This window comes from Vespula pensylvanica, chromosome 7 (assembly GCF_014466175.1).
Source record: "Vespula pensylvanica isolate Volc-1 chromosome 7, ASM1446617v1, whole genome shotgun sequence".
NCBI lineage: Eukaryota > Metazoa > Arthropoda > Insecta > Hymenoptera > Vespidae > Vespula > Vespula pensylvanica.
This window is the reverse complement of record NC_057691.1, coordinates 3,040,664-3,062,308: the sequence shown is the minus strand read 5'-3', so window position 1 is coordinate 3,062,308 and position 21,645 is coordinate 3,040,664. Positions and strand designations below refer to the sequence as shown.

The following is a 21,645-nucleotide window of genomic DNA, read 5'->3' as shown; positions in this document are numbered from 1 at the left end:
ACATATATATACATATATATATATATATATAAAATTTGTATATGGGAAGATCAAGGCATTTCGAAGAGAAGATAAAAGATTCGCGTGTTAAGTTCCGATAAACTTTAAGAGTTGGTTGGGTCAGCAGCAAAGATTCGGTAGCGTGCTGGTGGTTCGTGTTGCAAGCTGTCGGAAATAACCGAAAATAAAGACGGTGGTTCCGTCGTCGAGAACTGAGGATGCGTAGTCGTGACGTCCTCAGTAGTGCCCTATTTCTCGTAGGGGCCTAAATTTAGGTCCTCATTCTGTGTATGAATCAGCAAACGATTGCAGCCTCATACTACTCCCACTGACGGCAGGCAGCCTCACGATTTCGATTCGAAGAAAAATAAACCAAAAGATATTCGCGGACGTCAGTACTACGGAACAAGGGACATTAAAAAAGAAAAAGAACGAAAAAGAAAAACAGAAAAAAGAATAATAAAAAGATAGAAATAATCGAGATACGTAAGTACGTATTATATGCGTTCTCTCGATCGTTTTATCAATAGTGATATGCTAGGCTCTATGCGAAAGCTAAAAAAGAAATCTGAAAAATAAAAAAAAAAAAGAGAGAAAAGAAAACGATAAAAGAAGAAAAGAAAGAAAGAAGAAGAAAATGAGAAACGGTAACGTCGGCACAGCAAAAAGGTATCGATATTTTACGATAGATTACCCATTACATCGTTCGATTCGTTTAAATCGAAGAACACCTCAAGACCGAAGAGATCTTGCTAACTTAAAACAAGACACCGATCAATAAATACGTGAAAGATTGCCTCGTACATACAATCTGATCGCTTATTACCGCGAACATAAAACCGTCGGATAACCTTTTAATACGTTCCCGTCGATTTTATATCCACTATCGCACAATGCCCTGGATTCTTCGGTTCAATGAATGCGAGTATTTCAAACGCGTTAGATAACGAGATGTCGCATACGATCGTTGCTCGTTGAAACAAACATTTTTTTTCCTTTTTTCTAACGTATGATGAGAAGAGAGAATTAACGAAATAAAATGAAACGAAACGAAAGAGAAAAAAAAAAAAAGAAAAAAGAAAAAGTAAAAAAGAAAATTAAAAAAGAAAGAAACCAAAAAAGAAAAAAAAAGAGATGATTAAAACAGCATAAATATACTCTAAAGAAAGCGAATATGAGAGAGGAGTACTTAAAAATCCTACTTACTCTGCACGCCCTTCGAAACGAACTTGGATCGACTTCTCGCTAAACAGCAACAAACAATTCTGCGCATTCCTTTCTACGATTATTTTAAACGTGCTACAAAAATAAAGAAGAAAAAAATCCAAAACTAAAAAGAAAAACAGCATTAGAATCATTCCTCTAGTAAAACAATCAACGTTAGTAACGATCAATGAAAAAAAAAAGATTAAAAAAAAAAAAAAAGAAAAATGAGGTAAAAAAAAAGAATAATAAAAAACAAAGAGAACATAAAACACGAAACATCTAATCAATGTAATTCAAATACTCAAGACGTCTGGTAACGTGCGTTAGCGACCATCACAAACTAGTTTCGTTGGCGTTTTGCGAACCGCAGGGTAAAGAAAGTAGGGCTCTAACCCTTTGGTCCAAGGTCAGTGATAGTCTGGAGAACACTCAGGTGTGAGAAATGGTAATTGACACACGACGAGCAACACATCAATCTTTTTTCTCTCTCTCTCTCTCTCTCTCTCTCTCTTTTTGCTTGCTTTCTCTCCCTCTCTTTCTCTCTCTCTCTCTCTCTCGGTGTAACTCACCATCCTGATCAATATCCTTCATCGAGATCTTCAAGAACTCTCGAAGATGTTTCGGTAATTTTCTTCGATCTCCTATCTCCTTTCCATCGATCAAACATCTAGCCTCAACGGTGTCCTCCTCTTGACTCCTCTCAGCACTGTTCTCAGACTCTGGTTCGCTCTCGTCAAGCTTGATACCGAACTTGTTCAATCTGTTTTTTGCCTTCTCGATGAACTCCTTCTCCATAGCGCTCATATTTTTCATCTTAGATTCCGATTTACGTATGTCATCGTGTAAACTGATCTTCACGACCTTGTGATGCTTTCTCTCTTCCCTTTCAAGAACTTTGTGAACGTACTCGTCGTACATTCTTTGCCGAAAAGCTTCGCCGCCGTTCATCGCACCATTAGAATTCGTAATATCGATCTTCATTACTTTTCCTAAATCTTTTTTGTCAGTTTTGCACTCGGAAAAACCCTTCTTTTCCTTGCAATTACCAACAGAAAGTTTACTCTTCTCCTTAAAAAGATCTCCTCCGCCTTCTCCACTTCCTCCTTTTTCTCCTCCTGCTCCTCCTCTTTGCGTGATCACTCGATGCTCGCTACGTTCGATCTTCTCGGTAGTTTCTTCCTCGTGTACACCATTTTCGTCGTGAGTTTTCTTACAAAAGTCACGATTACCAGTTTTCTGAATACTTTCCGAACGATTCTCGGTAACGTCCTGCGATTTTTCTTCCCAGGACTCGTTCTCAACTTTACTGTCGTTTTCAGGTTTTGTTTGTTTTCTCGTAAAAACATCTTTCCTCGCTTTTTTCGGTTCCTCACGATATTTCTGTCCCACGTGAAATTGAAACTCTTCGAAAGCCTTTTTCTCTTCTTCCTCCGCTAATATCACGTTCTTCAGCTGATTCTCCAACATCTCTATATATTTTAATTGCTGATCGAAATATTCCACCGGTAAGGAGTACTTTCTTTGACCAGGATCTAATTGTTCCATCAAATTGTTCTCCTTCTGTAATCTCTTCATGTTCGCAACAATCTCCGTAGCGGTAAGCTTTTTCAAGGCCTCAGCATTGTCCTGCCGTTTCCTAGCCTCCAAATGGTTCCTCGGTGGATTTTGATCGAAAATACTTGTCGTGTCGATGCAAGATTTATCAACGGTAACGATTCTTTTCGTTCTAGGTGGTACTTCGACTCTGTCATCGATCAATGCAGGATTCACGTTGTAACGAGGCTCGATAGATCTTTTCGGGGGTGGTGGTGTTTTTCTTTCGACTTCCGGCGAAACATTTTTATCGATAATCGCGCTATTCAACGTAATAGAACTTTTGTTCATCGGCGAATGTCGATTCTTCGTAGAGAGATTCGTTGAGACGATCGATCCGTCGCACGTTCTCGAGTCTTTAGCAACGAAACCGTACTGACCGCGACTACCACCACTTGGCGTCATCGTCATCGTTCCGGCAGTCGTCGTCTTATCGTCGCTAGCCGTCCGTTCGCCGGCTAACAAAGACGAAGAGGGCTCTTTCGTACGAACGAATCTCGAACGTTCATCGTTATCGTTCGATTCGTATCTCGCTAAATTCATCCAATCGCATAAACGAGTGACCTTCAGACGTTCCTGACCATCTACATTAGACGGAGTAAAGATTTTAGATTTAACGCCCCTCGGTTTCTTTTCGGAAGTACACGAGGAGTTACGTTTGATTATATTTAAAAGTCCCAAAGGTCTATCCTGAGAATCATCCTCTTGTCTTATTATCACACGATAATTCGTCGGTGAAACTCGTTGCGGTTCGATGTATTCGTTGTAACTTCGTCGATTTAAAAATTTCGTATGTAGATCGAGCAATCTGTCGGGACTCGTTTTTATCGACGTCTTTTGTTGAGAAGGCGACAAACATAGCAACAATCGTGGATCTCTCGATGTCGATACACCCAACCATGGTACTTGATCCTCTTCGTTCATCTTTCCGTATTTTAAAACTTGACCATAAAAATCGGATATATCAACCGGTCCTTGATATCTTCTCGAGGAGTCTACCTGGTCTGAAACAACGTTTTCGTTTCTATCAGGTGTCTTTGAATCGCGATATCGTAACGTTAGCCAAGCTAATTCATTCGCAGCGTCAGACACACCATGCTTGTTTAATCGATGACGGTCGTCAGCCTCGATACTTTCTACATTGTTAACGCACGATCGAATGTTCTGCAAGCCTTTGAATACGTTAAGCTTATAGACCGTTAACTGTCGAATTATCTCTAAGCCGTACGGCATCGAGAGGATCTTTCTTAGGCTGAGATCCTTTAAAGAAGCCGGATGAAAAGTCAATGTTTCCACGTCGTCCAGAGGAACGTAATAAAGGTCTTCTATCGGAGAATAAGGTATTGGTTGAGGAGATTCGATATCATCGCCGTTCTTCGAACCATTCGTTTCTTCGGATTTCAACAAAGACAGCTTGCACTTCAGATTCGACGAATTGATTCCTCGTTTATTCTTTTCCTCTTCCTCTCTGATTATCGAACAAACGTCGTTGAGAGACGGCGATTCTATCGGAACGTATTTCACCGTACTCACGGAGGCAGCGCTACTGGACGAGTCTTGACCTTGAAACTCGTTCTGAGACGTTACAAATTCATCTCCGTGTTTTCCATCGGTCGAAAGTAGCGTCGAATCTTCGGTATTATCTTTCGAATCCGAAGGCGAGGATTCGCCCACGTTCGCCGAGTTCTTGCATTCCACGAAACTTTCATCTCTTTTGGATTCCGATCTTGACCTCTCCGCGCTTTCTTCGTTCATGTATTTTTTAGAAATATTCGAATCTCTCAGGTGTTCCTCGACTACCTTTATTTCGGTTTTCTCGGTGATCGTCTTCTTCTCACGTATCTCGGCGGTTCCATCGTCGAGAATTTTTGTCGAACTCGTAGACTCGTTCGTAATGGATCTCCCATCACTCGTATCGATCCTATTTGATCCGATTTCCTTGTTACCGTCCATCGTTATTTCCTCTGTGCTTCGTGCTCGTCGACCGTTCGGACGGGTCGTCGTAGCTTCGATAAAATCTATATCTTTTCCTGGCGCCTGTTCGTACAACTTGTCATCGGTTATTTCAGGAGACTCTTCATTGCCAAGCTCGATGTTTTCGATGTCGTTACATAAGACGTCGCTCTTGGAAGATGCGCACAAATTGGTATCCCTCGGTTCATCAGCAAAGATCTTGTTCGAGTCACGTGTCGGAATCTTTAATGAATCACCGCCGTCATTGATGGGATCCGAACCCCCTTTCTCATTTATCGACCTCTCCTCCGTATCTTCGAAATTAACAGAGATATTTCCGTTCGTTGACTCGCATCGAATCGAAGTGGTCGCATCAAGAAAACGTTGCACATCACGAGGAAGCGGCGGACGCTCCGGTATTTCCCCGATTTCCTTTATTTCCCTCATGGAGGATCGAGCCGGAGGAACTGGAGCGTTAAAGAAACTACTTTCTTCTGATAAGGAACCAGCGGATTCGCGTTGAATGCAAAAGTTAGAAGATCTCCTCGGTGGCACGTCTGGCGTACGCGTCTCCTTCATTTTCGATTTATTTTCATTTTTCATTAACGTTTCAAAACCCGTTTCTGACCATTCCAAGACACGATCGTCTTCTTCGTCAGATTCGACCGAGTTGGAATCGAATTCTTTCGATACCTTAGAGATCTCGAAAACATCGACGACGTTTATATCATCTTCTCCATTTTTATCCTCGTATTTAGTTTCATCCTTCTCTACTTTATCGATCTCTTCGCTCCTCTCCTTCATTTCATTTTTCTCGATATTTTCATCTTCCTCCGCACTCGTTAAACGACGACTTTTCTCTTCACAGTCATCATTTCTTATTTCATCCACTTGTAAAATTTCTTGCAGTTTATTCGATTCGATAAAGATCCTCGTTTCAGGAACTTCTACGTTCAACGTTTCCTTCACAATTTTTTCTTCCTCGTCTTCTCGTTTTACATTAAGTCTCTCGTCGAATATAATCACGTTATTAACTCGATCGTTTCTCTCGGAATTTTCGAGTTGTATCTTTTTGCACGAAAGGTTTCCCTCGAATTCTTTGGACTTAGCATCGTTTGAAACATCGTTATCCGAAATAGAAACTCGACTTTTTTCATCTTTTATTAATACCTTTGCTGTTTCTTCGGACGTATTTCCGATGAGTACGTTCTTATTATCGTTTAATGTTTCGATCGATTTTTCCTCATTCACTATTTCAGATTTTTCATTAATTTTACTAAAACCTCCTTCCTTAGCAATAGTCTCCTCATCGACCACGATTATATTTACCGCGGTAAATTTTGCATTATCTAAAAATTCATCCTCGTTTTCTTCGTCTTCTGTTACCTCATTAATACGTTTACATTCAGCTCTTCGATATTTTCCAATCTCCTCGTTAATGAAATCTCTGATGTGCTGTTCTTCGTCACCTGATAATTTCTCTCCTTCTTCCTGAATTATATCTAAAAATCTATTAGCCGCCTGAGACTGATAATAAGATTCCAAAATGGCCCGTTTCTCTGCCTTCTTTTTCTTCGCGATGTTCCCAGCCCTCTCGTACTCCACTTTGTGATCCTCTTTCTCCGGCGAACTAGGTAATTTCAAGTCCTCAATAAAATTTCGCAATTTCCTTTCAATCTCCTTCGACATCGCGTTATCCTTCATTTCTATCTTACCTTCTTGAGAATTATTCAACTTTAATCTCGACTTTTTTCCAACCTTATCATCGTGCAATCGTTCAAATCGATCCTTCTCAACGTCCGATTCCAATTCAGTTATGATAGGTCCTGAATCTTCCATTTCTAAACTCTCCTTCGTCTTTTTCATTTCAATTGTAAAAGTATCCTCTTCGAGAAGCTTAACCTTAGAATTGACACTATCGGATAATGGTACCATAAAATCCAAAGGTTCGTCGACTCTTATCGAAGGACTGTCACCGTTCAATCTATCCATATTACCAGTTTCTAAAATTCCAACACCCGGTATGTAATCGATCGATGCTTCCAAAGGCGAACTACTGATCGTACTGATCTCGATCATTCGTATTTTCGTATCAACTTCTTCTTTCTTTATTTCCAATTTATTCACCTTGATAAAATTTCTTGATTTGTCGATACTATCGTCTTCCTCCTCGATCGTGATCGTTGAATCGTCGATATTTTCCTTGCTCGAATTGGCATTCTCCGAAATGGAGTCGTTCGTATTCGACTCGTCAACGATTTCACAATCGGTCGTGATTTCCTCGAGTTTTGCCGATCCATCGGGAGTCGGTGGACGTTGAGATCGTTTTCTGTTGCGATTTCTGCGGTTTCTGCGATTGCGTGAGCCGTGAGAAGGCATCTTGTTAACTTCACCGTCTGTGACGTAGCCCGAGGAATCGCAATATCCTGCGAAATGCGGTCGCAAAAACGTTTTCCTTCGATTTCGAATAATTTACTCGAGCTATCGTTGCCCTTTCCTAAACGCGTGACACGTCGTTCGTCTTCTAGAAGGAGGCATTCTGTGCGATTAGAAAAGAACAAAAGAGAACTCGAAACGTCCTATCTAAGCGAGTTTCGCTACGTAAAACAAGATCACTATCAAGATCTTTCCAAGAGATCGAATATAAAATAAACGAAAGTTCTAAGAAAAATAATTATTTTTATCGACGATAACAAGGACGATGACGATGATAATGATGATGATAATAACAATGATTAAACATGCCGAATAATCGCGTTTCCTTCGAGACAAATGCTGTTAATAGCAATCGAATGAAATCGAATGAAAAAGGTTGCGTTTCGCTCGCGAATAAGAAAATTTCTCTTGAAACTTCGCTAAATATCACGCGTAAACTCTTTTTGCTGTGGCGCGTTACGAAATAGAAAATATAATTTTCTCCAACTACAGAAAAGATAATCTATGGATAATGTGGCCGACACCATTTCGAAAAGAAATATAATTTTCCTATTGATTCTACCGTCCATGCAGAAAGCGTGTCCCAGCCCAGCGATGCAATTTTATTTGACGTTAACTAAGAAGAACAACATAATATGATATTTTAATAAAACTTACCTTTCTTAGTGTCTACACGTTGATCGATCGTCGAGCTCTTCAAGCCACCGTTCTGATTAACGTAGCTTTGATCGTTTTTAGTGTCATCTGAAAAAAAAAAGAGAAATATAATAAAAAAATAAAAAAGAAAAGGAAACCAAAGAACGAACGAAAGTACCAAACTTATTCCTCGAATTTTTAAACTTAATACTTGAAAATGTCTATAAAAATCCGGAAATAATAAATTATCTTAGACATTATCGGAGAATCGTCGAACGGAGAAGGTCGTTTTTAAAAGTCAAGTTACGGCAGTTCGCGCCGTATAAATTTTCTACGTAATGGTAATGGTAATAGATATCGACATTAGTTAGATTCGATTTATTATCATAAAGGATAAGTCGGAACTCGCGGTGTAACCTCCGAGGTCCGTGAATCACTATTATACACTGAATACAAACGGACTCATGTCACCCATGAAGCACGCTCGATCCCTCCTTCCATATGCGTCATACGTAAACGCAAACATTACGTATTTGTATTTGTATTTGCATACATTTGAGCAAACGTACGATGTTACGTACATGGTTACGTCTTTTAAACTGTCAAAAAATAAGAACCACGTGCGTTCGACACGTGTACGCTAATGTCACAGTTCGGTTTCGATCTTTGAATATTTGAAAGTATAAATATATCGTGCGAAGTCTCGTTTTATAACGTAACGAAACTATTTGCTTGTAAAAAAACGTACATTTGATTTATTCGATCAAATTAATAAAATAAATCGATATCAGCGAAAGATATTTTTGCTCGGTACTTTTTTTTCTTTTCTTTTTTCTCTTTTTAACGATTTGAAAAAATCACACAAACCATTTTATTGCATAAAACTATGCACACTAATATTCCTCGTATTTCTCGTTCCTCATCCCACAAAATTCCTTTAAAACTAGCTCGCACGAGAAGCACTCTCGAAAATAAAATAGAAACGCATTCGAGAAGAGCTCGCATCGACGCTTCGTACGACGCCCCCACTTTTTTCCTCTCTTTCTCTTTCTCTCTCTCTCTCTCTCCCTCTCTCTCTCTCGCTCTCGGGATTCATGCATAGTGCCACTTCCGAGTTGGACTTCCTTCCGAATAAACAATACCGGGACAGGCAGGGAGACAGATATATGTATGTTGTAGAACACCCAACCCACATTTCAACGTTCGTCGTGTTACGTCACGAATACGAGCGTAATCGTCTCCGGAAGCAACCGAATTCTGACGGAAGTTCGAATTTCGTTATACCGCATAACTAATTAAAATTTAGAATCTCGACAATTAACTACAGACACGTACTTACACATCTGTTCCTTTGAGAAAGAAAAATCGAGAAAAAAGAAAGATCAATTTTTTCCTATAAGACTCCTCTCGAATGTAATGAATCGACGATAGAATGAAATATGTTTATTCCGAATAATTTTGAAAGCTTTTTTAGCGAATTTTTCATCGATATCAACACGACGACGACGACGACGTCATCAATTTGAAACTCGAGTAGGGTCGTATCATGCGACTACGAAAGAGCCGTGTGACGATCCCTTCCTTCTCAAAGGAACTTAATTAAAGCCATTCATCTTCAAATTACACAGAAACGCGTAGGAGAAACGAAAGACGACGCATTCCATGTCGCTAAGTCGATTCGACGTGAATATCTCGACACGATGGGAGAGTCCCTTTGGATATCTACTTTCTCTCTCTGTCTCGTTCGGAACTCCGAAAGGAATAACAACATGGAATATGTAACAAAGAATGACGAGTTCATTACGAGAACCTACACGTTGGATCATTTCGATCCCATGAGACCTTCGAGGTACTTACGGATACTCTCGAATCATACTTCACCGTATTCGTTCTCTTAATACATGTAAGAGGTAGAGAAAATTATACCCTTGCGCAAAATTACACGCGATCTCGGTACTTTCTCTCTCTCTCTCTCTCTCTCTCTCTCTCTTTCTTTTGACGGAAATATATATTTTCTTACTAATATAAAAAACCGTTTCGCCTTTTAACGAAAATTTCACAACGACTTCGAGAATTAATACAAACAAAATTATTTGTCTATTTAACAAAAAAAAAAAAAAAAAAAAAAAAGAAATAAAGCATGACACTCGCATAATTAGAAAAAAGCAATTTATGATAACGCTCCAAGGCAAAAAAAGATAGAATGAAGGAACAAAAAAAAAGATAATTGCAAAAAAAGAAGAGAAAGATAAGTCAAGACAGAAAGTTAAAAAAAGAAATTATGCAATCGTGATCGAATACAATGAAGCGTGCGTCAAGCTCGTCGCTGATGTAACGCGATGAACGCTAAGCGTTGGATGGTACGGAATCCGCATAGCCAGGGTTTGGCGGTTGTCAACGAAAGGCCAAAGGGTTCAGGGAGAGAAGGGTGCAGGGCGAAGGACGAAAGGTGGGCTCGGCACCTTCGGTCCATGACGACACCGCACCCATCGTAGGCGCGCGCTAAAGTACCCGTGTCCAACATGTCCCGTCGTCTCTTGTTCAACCCCTCGGCTCTTTCGAAATCGATTCTATCTGTCGACGCGGACCATTACGCTTCCGTTCTCGTCTTCTTGCCTCCCTTCCTCCGCACCACCACCCCTACCATCACCCATCTACGATGTCCAATAAAATTCGTTTCGATTCGTAATTGCAATCGTCCCGTACCAATCGAAATCTCGTTTCTCCGAACGAGATCAACTTTTATTTTCTTTTATATTACCGGTTATTTGTATTAACCTTTGTTACTACATTCGAGTTAAGATTAGGTTTTTTTCTCCTTTTTCATTTTCTTATTCCTTTTGTTTTCTTACTTTTTTATTATATTCTTTTTCTTTCTTTCTGTTTCCTCTTTTTCACTTTTTCTTTGTATTTTGAATGATATATCTAACGAGAGCTTCATTTCGTGGCTTTCGATCGATTTAATTCGATAAAATCTATTTTCCTCGTATAATAAATGTATTGCGCATTTCTTTTGTTGCATTTCATTTCAATTTATATTATGAGCTTGCGGTTATTTTATATTATAGCTTGCGTATATATATATATATATATTACAACGATTTTTATTTCGTTCCTTTCAATCGAGTTGAATTATCTTTTTTTTTTTATTTTATAGTATGAATTACGTATTTTAATTGTTGCCTTTCATTCGAGTCCAGATTGTGATTCGTTTGTTATTTTATAGCCGGTATATATTATATTTTTACTTTATAGCTTTTAGCCGAACTAATATTCGATTTTTCCTTCTATTTTTTTTCTTTTCTTCTTTTTTTTCTTTTTTTTTTCTAATGCAACATCACTCCGTTCTTTTCTTTCGTTATATTTCAAGGGAATACAAATGTACGTTGAAAAATTGCTTCGAGGATTGAAATTATTCGTTTCCCGGATTACGCTCTACTTCACCGATTAATTACTTGAATATCTCGTTGACGTTGCACGCGATTATCAGGTATAAAGATTCCCCGGTCAGAAATTCTAAAGTTAAAATTTAAAATTCGTCTTTAACAATTTCTTTATAAACAAATTTTATAATTACTGTTTTAAAAATTTGCTTTCGATGCTATTTTACTTTCTTTTCTTTTTAAACATATACATTTTTTTAACACGTTCGTACATACTCCAATATATCATGATAGCAATAGCCATTGTTCTGGCACTAACGTTCAACTCAATGGATGACAATACGATCGCTCTCGATAAAAGCCGATCGCCGATTGTTCGAACGTACGTGGAAATCGGGTCGCTAAACGCACATTACTCGATAAGGGAAATGACCTAGTGTTTTTACGGATGAATAGAACGAAGCCTCTAAATCGAATAGTATCGATCAGTTCTAAGCTTTTGGGCTAACACACATATATACATATATAAAAATGCGATAGAAAATGTCGATCGTATAAGTTGACTTTGATAAGCGAAAATAAAACGTATGTTACAATAAATCTTACGTAAAGAGATATCGATTTACCGTCAAATTGTGTGACATCTAACAATCGATCTAAACTCTCGATCAGATCTTCGTCACGTAAATCGGTTCCCGAATCGCTTCCCTCGATGTCTCTCGATAGTCTTTGGAGAATTTCCTCGGGCTCGATGGATCTCGTTGGGTTTCGTTGAAAATCGTCTAGTCTCTCTTTTACACCGTTCTCAAAATTGTCGACGTTACTCAACTTGTCTTCCTCGTCCTTAAAACGAACAGTTTTGTTCTCCCTTCTGAAGGATCGTTTTCTTCTAGCATCGTCATCCTCGCTCTTCAGGATCGACGAATTTCGATCGAGCAACTCCATCGTCGTTCCGGTTACCTCGAAACGTTCGCGAAAGATCAAGCCAAGGGTTTCTACTCGGAAAAATCGATTCGTTTCGGTCTTTTGTCCTAACTCGTTTGTATCTTTGAAATGTAGTGTCTTTGAAATCCCAATGGACTCTAAGTTGGAGATGTCCGTCGTTTCAGGAATGGCGACGGTGTTTATTCTCTTCAATTCTAAACTATTGAATTTGTTCTTCAAATTTTGATTAACCTCGACGTTTCTGAAGCAAGGCGGTGGATCTATAAGGAACTTAAAGTGCTCGTAATATTCACGCTCGAGTTCCTCATCCCTATCTTCAAACCTCCTTGAACTTCGATTCGATTCTTCGAGTCGATCCAATCTCTCTAGGATCTCCTTGGTCGCACTGACGTCATCTACAACCTTCGAAAGAGCTTCGCTTCCTCGATCTTCCTCCTCCTCCTCCTCCTTCTCTTCCTTCTTCGATTTGCACTCCCTAATAGAATTCCGTTTCTTCGATTTCCGGCTCTCCAGTCTCGTCCTTCCATGAGAACGCTTCCTTCGTTTCCAGGAGGCGCTCAGTGATCGAAGTATCGGAGGCAACCGAGTTCGTGACGTCACGAAGGATATTCTTCGTTTCGAGTCCTCGGAAACTAGTCGGATTGGCCGCTTCGTTATAACCAAAGGATTCGTGATTTCTATCGAACTGGAAGGAATAGGATCCTCGTTCGTGCCGAGGCATTGGGAACAATCGAAGAACTTCATTCTTGAAAATCTTTTCAAACTTTTCCTTTTCGAACTATTCCAATTCTTTCTTTGATTCACCTAGTCCCCCCTCCCCCTCTTTCCTTTAGTGATGTACTTTTAATCGCACGAAAGTTCCAATTTATCCTTTAAACGCGTTATAATTCGCGGCCGATAGATATATCCGTGAAATTACGTAAACAGGATTCGATTTGTCGTACGAAGGTATTGTTCCATCGAACAAAGCGTTCATTGTTACGTTATAGATTTCTATAAAACGCTCATGCACCGTTTCTCACGATAGACGTCGATTGACCTCTAATTGGTATTGTCGCGATAATACTATAATATTTTACGGTGTAATATAGACAATTATGAAAAAGAAAAGAATAGAGAAATGCAATCAAAAATTTTATTCACAGTTTCTATGAAGGAACTACTCTTTCCAGCGAGTTGTTATTTTTTTTTTCTCTCGTTTCTTCTTTCTTTTACAGAGCCCATAAAAAAAAATCCTTTTACGTAATTTCAGAACATTCACGAACTGTTCGGTCGGCAACGCCCTTTAACCGTCGACAGTAACGACGCCTTCTGTTCCAACCACCGAGCAATTTCCTTTTTCTCGAAAAGGAACTATATACTATTGCATTAGCTAGGAAAGCGTCGTCTGTCGAATCGGTATTACTGCAATATTTTTCTCTGAATCAAACACAATCCTCGTGATCGTCGTCGTCGTCGTCGTCGTCGTTGTCGTCATCGTTGTTGTTGTTGTTGTAGTTATTGTTGTATCGTAACTATTCTTCTCTAACATCCTCTTCTATTTCTTCGAGGGAACAAGTTCATCTCTCTCTCTCTCTCTCTCTCTCTCTCTCTTATCGTTCGAGATCAAAGATCGCAAGAGTTTCGATCGATGGAATTAAATAACGCGAGAAGATCGGAGGAGTTCTTGAAGTACGCTCGACAAGGTGTTCGTGAGCACTGACAGAAAGGTGGGTCGAGTTCGAAAAGGAAAAGGAAGAGGGTCGCCTCCTTGTCGTAGGGCGTCTCGTAAGTGGAGGGTGCGCCGTCTCCTCGAACGAGAACGAACTTCTTCTTCTTCTTCTTCTTCTTCTTTCTCTTCTTCTTCTTCTTATAGGGACAGGTGTGCCGGTATACGACTGTCTCTAACTATGTGGGTTCAACTTGGTGTGTCCATATATGATAATGTGGACGAGTATACGTACGTCTGAGACACACGTGCAACCTGTATCGTTCGCCCCTCTTACGCGTCTACTACGTGTTGTCCGTTCATCGTAGCGTGACGTTTGTGCCAGGCAATTTGCAGAAAGAAGCCGGTAATAAAGGCCTCGAATAACTACGACGGCTACGCGATGACGGTTTCATTCTTTTTCTCCGTTCTTCTTAATTTTATTCTTAGTGATATTTTCTAAACGATCTGACATTTCTTCTTTTTTTTTTTGGTATTTCTAATGAACATTTTTACATTCTATAATTTGCTATTCCATTTAAGGAGACAAATGGAATAATTTCTCCTCCGATTCGAAATTCTCTTTGGAAAATATTCATTGAAATCGATTTGAAAAAAAATAAATAAATGAATATAGAAAATGAAAAAACTCGGAATATCATTTTTAACATTTTTCTTATATCCGTTGCAAACATAGGTAGACAAAAATATGTCGAACGAAACAATTAAATGTTACTCTTCGTAGTTTTTGTCTGTTACTAATACGACCGAACGATTTGATCATTTTACAATGAGAAAATATCAAAGCATCTCGTTCGAATTTCTATATATTTTATTAACGAAACGTCATGTAGAAACGTCTCCTCACATTTCGAACATGTATAATATAAGAAATATCTATTTTCGTATTACGATAACGTTGAAATCTCGTGTTGCTTTTTCGATGTCTCTAACTTTTTTAAACGTTCGATACAACAGTTTAGAAATTATTAATTATTCCTATTAACCGAAACAGTTACGATCATTACCACGCGAATTCTCTCGAAAACCCAATATTTTAGTACGATAATGCTTGTAACCACAGCGATTCTCCGAGATAAGCGGCTTTTGTGCCCGAAACATCTATGACAATGAATCGTGAAAAATTATTAATGGCTGTTAGTTAAATAAACGAGCGATTTGTTAATGTAGATAATAACGATAGGATACACTACGTTGTCTCATTCATTACAATTTTTCCACGTTGGATTCGGTAAAAGCATTTAAATTATATCGACATTTGGGATTGAAATTGGCGCGAGCAAATATCGATTTCCGATTATCATGATTCGTTATGTTGCGTATCGAGTTCCTTTCGCGGAATTTGTTAATAGACTTTAATAGATTGAAAACAGCTAGCAATTTGAAGATAACTACGAGATATTCGTCTTATCAAATACGATATTCTATATGTAATGATATATTATGTATAAAAATTAGAATTGAAAATTTATCGGAAATGAAGATTATCACGATTATCGAGTAAAATAAAAGAACACGATTCTCCGATCGACTTCCTTCTCAAATAAATTTAAACTACACAGATAGCTCACCTGTGCCGTTTTTTCTCGCTTCGGTCGCTATAATCCGCGTATTCGAAGTGGTTATTGTCTTCGTTGTAATTTCTGCACAGGAAAGTCGTTTGTCAAAGATTTGAAGAGAGTTTAATTTAACGGGAAGAAAAAAAGAGAAAAAATATTTCCAAGATATCGTTTTAATAACGAGATAACTTACTTCTCAACGTTTCGGTCGATGTATTCTCTTGGAGGCTGCTCTTATAAATTCTTCTTTTCGGTGAGCCAATATTCTCTCTTTCGAAGAAGTAATCAAAAAAAAAAAAAGAAAGAAAAAAGAAAAAAGATTAATTGTTAATTATTTCTTATAAACTGCTTACTCATTTTCATCATTACTTGAGAATAGATTAAGCGAAGTTAAAATGACAGAAATTGATAACTCACTGATTCAAACCAAGCTTCAAATGATCGCCTGCATTACGTAGTAGAGCGTGAGCCTCGCTATTTGTCAGTTCCCGAGTGCTTTTGCCGTTTATACTACTAATTAAGTCACCCTCTCTAACCCCCTGTTGAGCTGCCTTACTACCCGGATTTACCTGAAAATGAATGAACAAAAATCAGTCTTGGAAAACATAAAAAATTAGACACGTTAAACACGTCTTATCTCGATCGATAATATCAATTTTTCTATACTATTACATAATAACATTAACGTAAGATGTATTTCTAGCGTGCACGATTCGTAATAATAATATTGCGTGTCCAACGTAGATATATAGTATACGTAGGTATACTTGTAAGTACACACGTTCTTGGTCTGCCCCTGGAAATACGTTTCCACGCAAACGTGAGCTAATTCAAACAAGTCAGATAGCTAGACTACAGGCGTACAGTAGTAACACCTAAGTACTTACTTTGCATATATGTATATATGTATATGCATACATGTATATATGTATATGCATACATATATATACAAATACATATGTATATTTGTAGACAAGACAATAGTTAAAATTCTCACCGTATCATTAGATCTTGGTTGCGGTGGCGAACGAAACTTTAACATTCCGAAGATCGAAGATTTATCTTTCGAGATAAATTCAATATTTGTCTCACGTTTTATTCGCCACTACACTGTCAAACTTAAAAACATTCCTATCGTATTATATCATAGATATAATAATATATACGCACACTATGGCGACACTCCTATGCACAAGGAAATTGAAAATTTTACTAAAATCATTCAAAAACACACGTGTTTGACGTGTGAAGCACCAAATTTTATTTTTTGTTTTTTCGTTTTTTTTTTTATTCTCATAAAACGAGCTGAAGAAGAAAATCCCGATCGAAGGACAAATTTGGAATTTGCGGTCGAACTTATATTTTCTAGGTTCGTTATCGAAATTTAATTGGATGAATCCTTTATTCGCGATGACGATGTTGACAATGCAATCAACGTCACGTGACCAGACTCAGATTTGTAAAATAAACAAGATATATATATATATATACACACACACATATATATATATCATCCCTCCCGACCGAACAATGGTGACGCTTTAATTACACGAGAAGAGAAGGTAGAACAAAGCGACAATGTACAACGCGCGAGTGAAGTCGACGTACTAGCGCGTCTCTTCCGCTTCTGTATGAAGAAGGTAGAGGGAGAAAGGATGAGATAGAGATAGAAAGAGAGAGAGAGAGAGAGAGAGAGAGAGAGAGAGAGAGAAGAAAAAGAGAGAGAAAAGTAAAGATAGTACATCCCATCTGACGCCACCGTCGCCACGGCGCCAGTACTTTCAACAACATTAACGCACGTCTCTTTTCGGACGACCTTCCACTATTTTTCGGTAGCACCCTTCGTGTTTATGCAAACAGGAGTGTCACCCTTGATAACGCTGAAGGATTTTGGTCAACTGGAATATAGGTCAACTTTATAAAGTATTTTAGTTTTAGCTGACAATTCATAGCACCACTCAACGCACGATGAACTCATATATCGATAAATTTATTTGTGAAAAAATAAAGAGAGACTTTTTAAAAATATAGATACGTGCGAGTGCACATTTGTTTCATTTTGTCCTCTCTTTTTTCTCTTTTCCTTTTTTTATTATTATTATTATTATTATTATTACTTCTTTTCGGTTGGTTTTTTCCCCATACGTTCCACGAGACACTATGTACCGAAAAAATTTTCATCGAAAGAAGAATAAAATGAAATAACGATAAACGTTTATATCAATGCGGAGATAAAAAATCACCAACAAAGTACGAGAAAGAGAGAGAGAGAGAGAGAGAGAGAGAGAGAGAGAGAGAGAGAGAGAGAGAGAGAGAGAGAGAGAGAGAGAGAGAGAGAGAGAGATAAAAAGAGAGTGGGAGAGAAGTGATGATATTTTATCCTCATATATCGACTACGAAAAATTCATCGTAACTTAGCGACAAATAAAAAAACAAGAAAAAGATGAGTAAAGAGAAAAGAGAGAGAGAGAGTCTAGATTTATGGCACAAACTATGTCGTAGCGAATGAATGAGTGAGAAAAAGATAGATACAGAGAAAGAGAGAGAGAGATAGAGAGAGAGAGAGAGAGAGAGAGAGAGAGAAAACTACCGATGATTTTACCACTGTCGTCATGATAGAAAATTAATATCTACTCCCTTGGGTTCTTACTTTTTATTTTACGCCACCATCCACTACTATTCCCCTAAGGTAAAGAAAGCAAAGATAGAAAATAAGAGCTCCGATGAATTTTCGCCCAAGAAAAATTCTACTCCGTCGTCGGGACACGTGGAGACGGGTTGCTAGTTGTTGTTTTGCTTATTTTCTCGCAATTTCCCGAAGCGAAGACGTCTGAATGGGGGTGGACGGGCCGGTGACGTAGAAAAGTCTCGAAAATGAAAATAAGCTCGCCGGTATTTCCGTGGACGCTCGCTCGAAATCGCTCCGAGTCATGACTTTTAATTACACGCTCGGAATATTTCCGAGTGCTTTCGATAAAATGTCCTCGATAACGGAGTGTCTTTCTCCCATGTCGCTCTCTCTCTCTCTTCTCTCTCTCTCTCTCTCTCTCTCTCTCTCTCTCTCTATCCATCTATCTATCTCATTTATATCTACGTTGTAATAAAAAATAAAAAATAAAAAAGCATTAACCATTTTAATCCAAAGAGTCGTTTGACTCGAATCGCTTTATTTCATTATAGTACCAATTGGCTTTTTATTTAAATTCCATTTTTGCTTCCCATTAACTTTTTTATAAATTCTTATTAAATTTGCACGATATACATATGTAGTTGTTATGTATATATCTGGACCCTTGTCTGTATTTATGTATGCCTATATGTATATATCTACGCATATGTACGTATATATAACACGGCTCTTAAAAAGCACGATCAAACGTAGCGTTACTTTTCGTTCAAATGGGGAAAGTCAAGAAAAATTGGCACACGTACATACGTATATCCATACATACATACATATGTATCTATATACCTATATCCTACTTACGATAAACTACTTTCTCCATAAAGCAAGAAATTCTTCGGGGAAAAATTCCGAGCCCCGAGGACCGACAAGTATTCGGAAACTTCAAGTAAGAAACGTCTTTCATAAAAGTTCGAATGATTGCTTTCCCAAACTTTCATAAACGGAAAGCATTTCCACCATAATTTGATCTATACTCTTAATTCCCATAAATTATAACCGAATTAAATCGAATCGAATCCGATAAATTATATCACGTAAGATACGCCGTCGTTATGGTGTACATATTTCGTAGGAAGTAATATTGTGTTATGCAAGCAACATCACGAGAGTACCATAATACTTTGAAAGGTTTCATCGATTTATTATTCTAATAAAATAGAGCAATCGATAAGAGGATTTTACGTGAGTGCTCCAACGAACTGATTAAGCTGGTAAAGTTCAAAAGAAAAAATAAAATCGTTCTGCCTGTCGCTTAAAAATCCGTAATTCGGCAAATTCGTGTGTAATGCCGTCGTCCTGATCGTTCTTTGTATTGGAAAAAAAAAAAAGAAAAAAAGGAAAAAAAAAGAGTAAAAATTAAATGAAATAAAATAAAAAAAAGAAAAAAATCAAAAATTTTCACGTTATCGCGAGGAATTAACGAGGAAACATGAAATTCTGAATAATACATCGCCCTAGTGATTTTTCTCATGTTCGCGAAACGATGAGGCGTGTTCGATAAAATTCGTACTTTATCATTTTTTTTCTGTAGAATTTTATGAACGTCATCTGGTGTTGAAAACATAAAAAGGAACATTTTAAAATTACTACACCGACATCTACATACATACTCACGCACACATATATATATAGCACATAACTCTAACTAATTAAAAAATACCTTATTGATGACTCAACGAGCTAACCATATCGTTGCTCAAGAACAGAAATAAGGAAAGCTTTCATGAAAAGCAACATGCATTCACACATATATACACGCGCACACACACATATACGCCGTCGTACTTTCCGTCTTAACAAATTCGTTCTTAGAGTTCCCACGATCCTAATTCGATTCAGCGGCTCGCAAAATATATTTTACGATTTCCGAGCTACGTCGAGGAGCTTTCCCTTAGGATCTTTCTAACTCTTCGACGAGTTACTGACTAAACTCTAAACTTCTTATTCGATCGTGTCTAGAATGTATCTATTCCGACAATTTCAAAATAGTATACAAGTAATTGATCACTATAATACAGGCATACGCATTAATATAAAAATATCGAATAATAAAGATAAAACGAACTATACTTTATCGTTAAAAAATAAAAATAAAAAAGAGATAAGAAAAATATAAAAAAAAAAAATAATAAATATACGATTATATAAATATCATAACAGATCCTGATCATAAAATAAACAAAATGTAATCATTTTAATATAAGTGTTAAAACGATTCGATTTAACGTGGAATTCTCAATGCATGTAGTTCATGAAACTCGATAAAGTTGGTGCCCATGGTATCCCATTTACGGATCTTCGATTACATGGTCGACGTCATAGGGTTTCCACGTCGACGTAGTAGATCTTTTATTTTGTCGGTTGACGTAAAGAGGATTTCCTCGAGGCCTTTAAGTGCGACCATTCCACGATGATGATCGATGTTAACCGAGTTCTACTCTCTCTTTCTCTCTGTCCCTGTCTCACACACACTCTGTTTCTCTCTCTTTCTCTTTCTTCCTTTTTCTCTCAGGCGAGCTTTAATTGAAGGAGTGATTCCACGCCATTAAGTCATTATCGCGTAACACGGTAGATCGTACAGTGCAAAAAGACTGTTCCTTTCCAAACGATCGTAAACTATCGTGAATGTATCCGAGTATCCTCCTACTTTTCTCTTTTATTCTTAATTCATGCGACGTCGTAATAACAAACTTATTCTCTCCTCTTCTTCTTCCTCTTCTTTCTTTGACTACTACGACGACAACGACGAGCAAGAAGAAAGGGGAAAATAATGAACTATAATTTACGCAAGAACGATTAGCTATCTCGATAGCTCAGGAAATATACGATTAAAGAAATATACGTGTATGTGTGTCTGTGTTTATATATATATATATATATATATATATATATATATATATGGGATTAAAAGTAACTATCCAGAAAATCTCTAAAATCCTCTACCGAAATTACTACTTCCGGTAAACGAAGCGTCCTACGTACTTAAGTACCTATGTATCTACATATACATAGGTATATACATAGGTATATACGTATATATACATATATGTTTTGCTGTAGAATTTCAATCATAACTTTTCCCTATACGTACTCTCTACACCGAGAAATGGCGTACTTGGAGCTTAAAGTAGCGACACGAGTGGTTGGTTCAAACGAAACGAGCTTATCCGCGTCTCGCTTTTCCGACCAAATTCTCAATAAACTCTCTCTCTCTCTCTCTCTCTCTCTCTCTCTCTCTCTCTCTCTCTCTCACTTTTTCTCTTACTTGTACTACGAATAAATGGGAGTAATTTACGATTGTTTTTCAGAGAGAAGACAAAAACTTAGTAACCGGGAATCTTGAAAGCACGAATGTAAAGCCGTGTGTGAAAGAAAGAAAGAAAGAAAGAAAGAAAGAAAGAAAGAAAGAAAGAAAGAAAAGGAAAGAAAGAAATAAAGAAAGAAATTAAAAAAGCGGATAGCGTATGCCCGTCGTGCAACGAGTCGAGAAGAGGATGCAAGCCACGTGAAATGCATTATGCATTCGGCCAGTTCCTTTTG

At 37.9% G+C, this 21,645-nt stretch overlaps 1 protein-coding gene across 1 annotated transcript in view; it reads right to left on the bottom strand.

Annotated features, from left to right (window-relative positions):
• The window catches only part of LOC122630828, a 73,342-nt gene that overhangs the window by 33,460 nt on the left and 18,237 nt on the right, over positions 1-21,645 (bottom strand). Inside the window, exons 2-6 of the mRNA XM_043815794.1 lie at positions 15,837-15,988; positions 15,613-15,689; positions 15,432-15,503; positions 7,846-7,932; positions 1,776-7,178 (exon numbers count right to left, since the gene is read on the bottom strand). Coding sequence (XP_043671729.1) covers positions 1,776-7,178; positions 7,846-7,932; positions 15,432-15,503; positions 15,613-15,689; positions 15,837-15,988 — 5,791 coding nt within the window. The remainder of the gene's footprint in view (positions 1-1,775; positions 7,179-7,845; positions 7,933-15,431; positions 15,504-15,612; positions 15,690-15,836; positions 15,989-21,645) is intronic.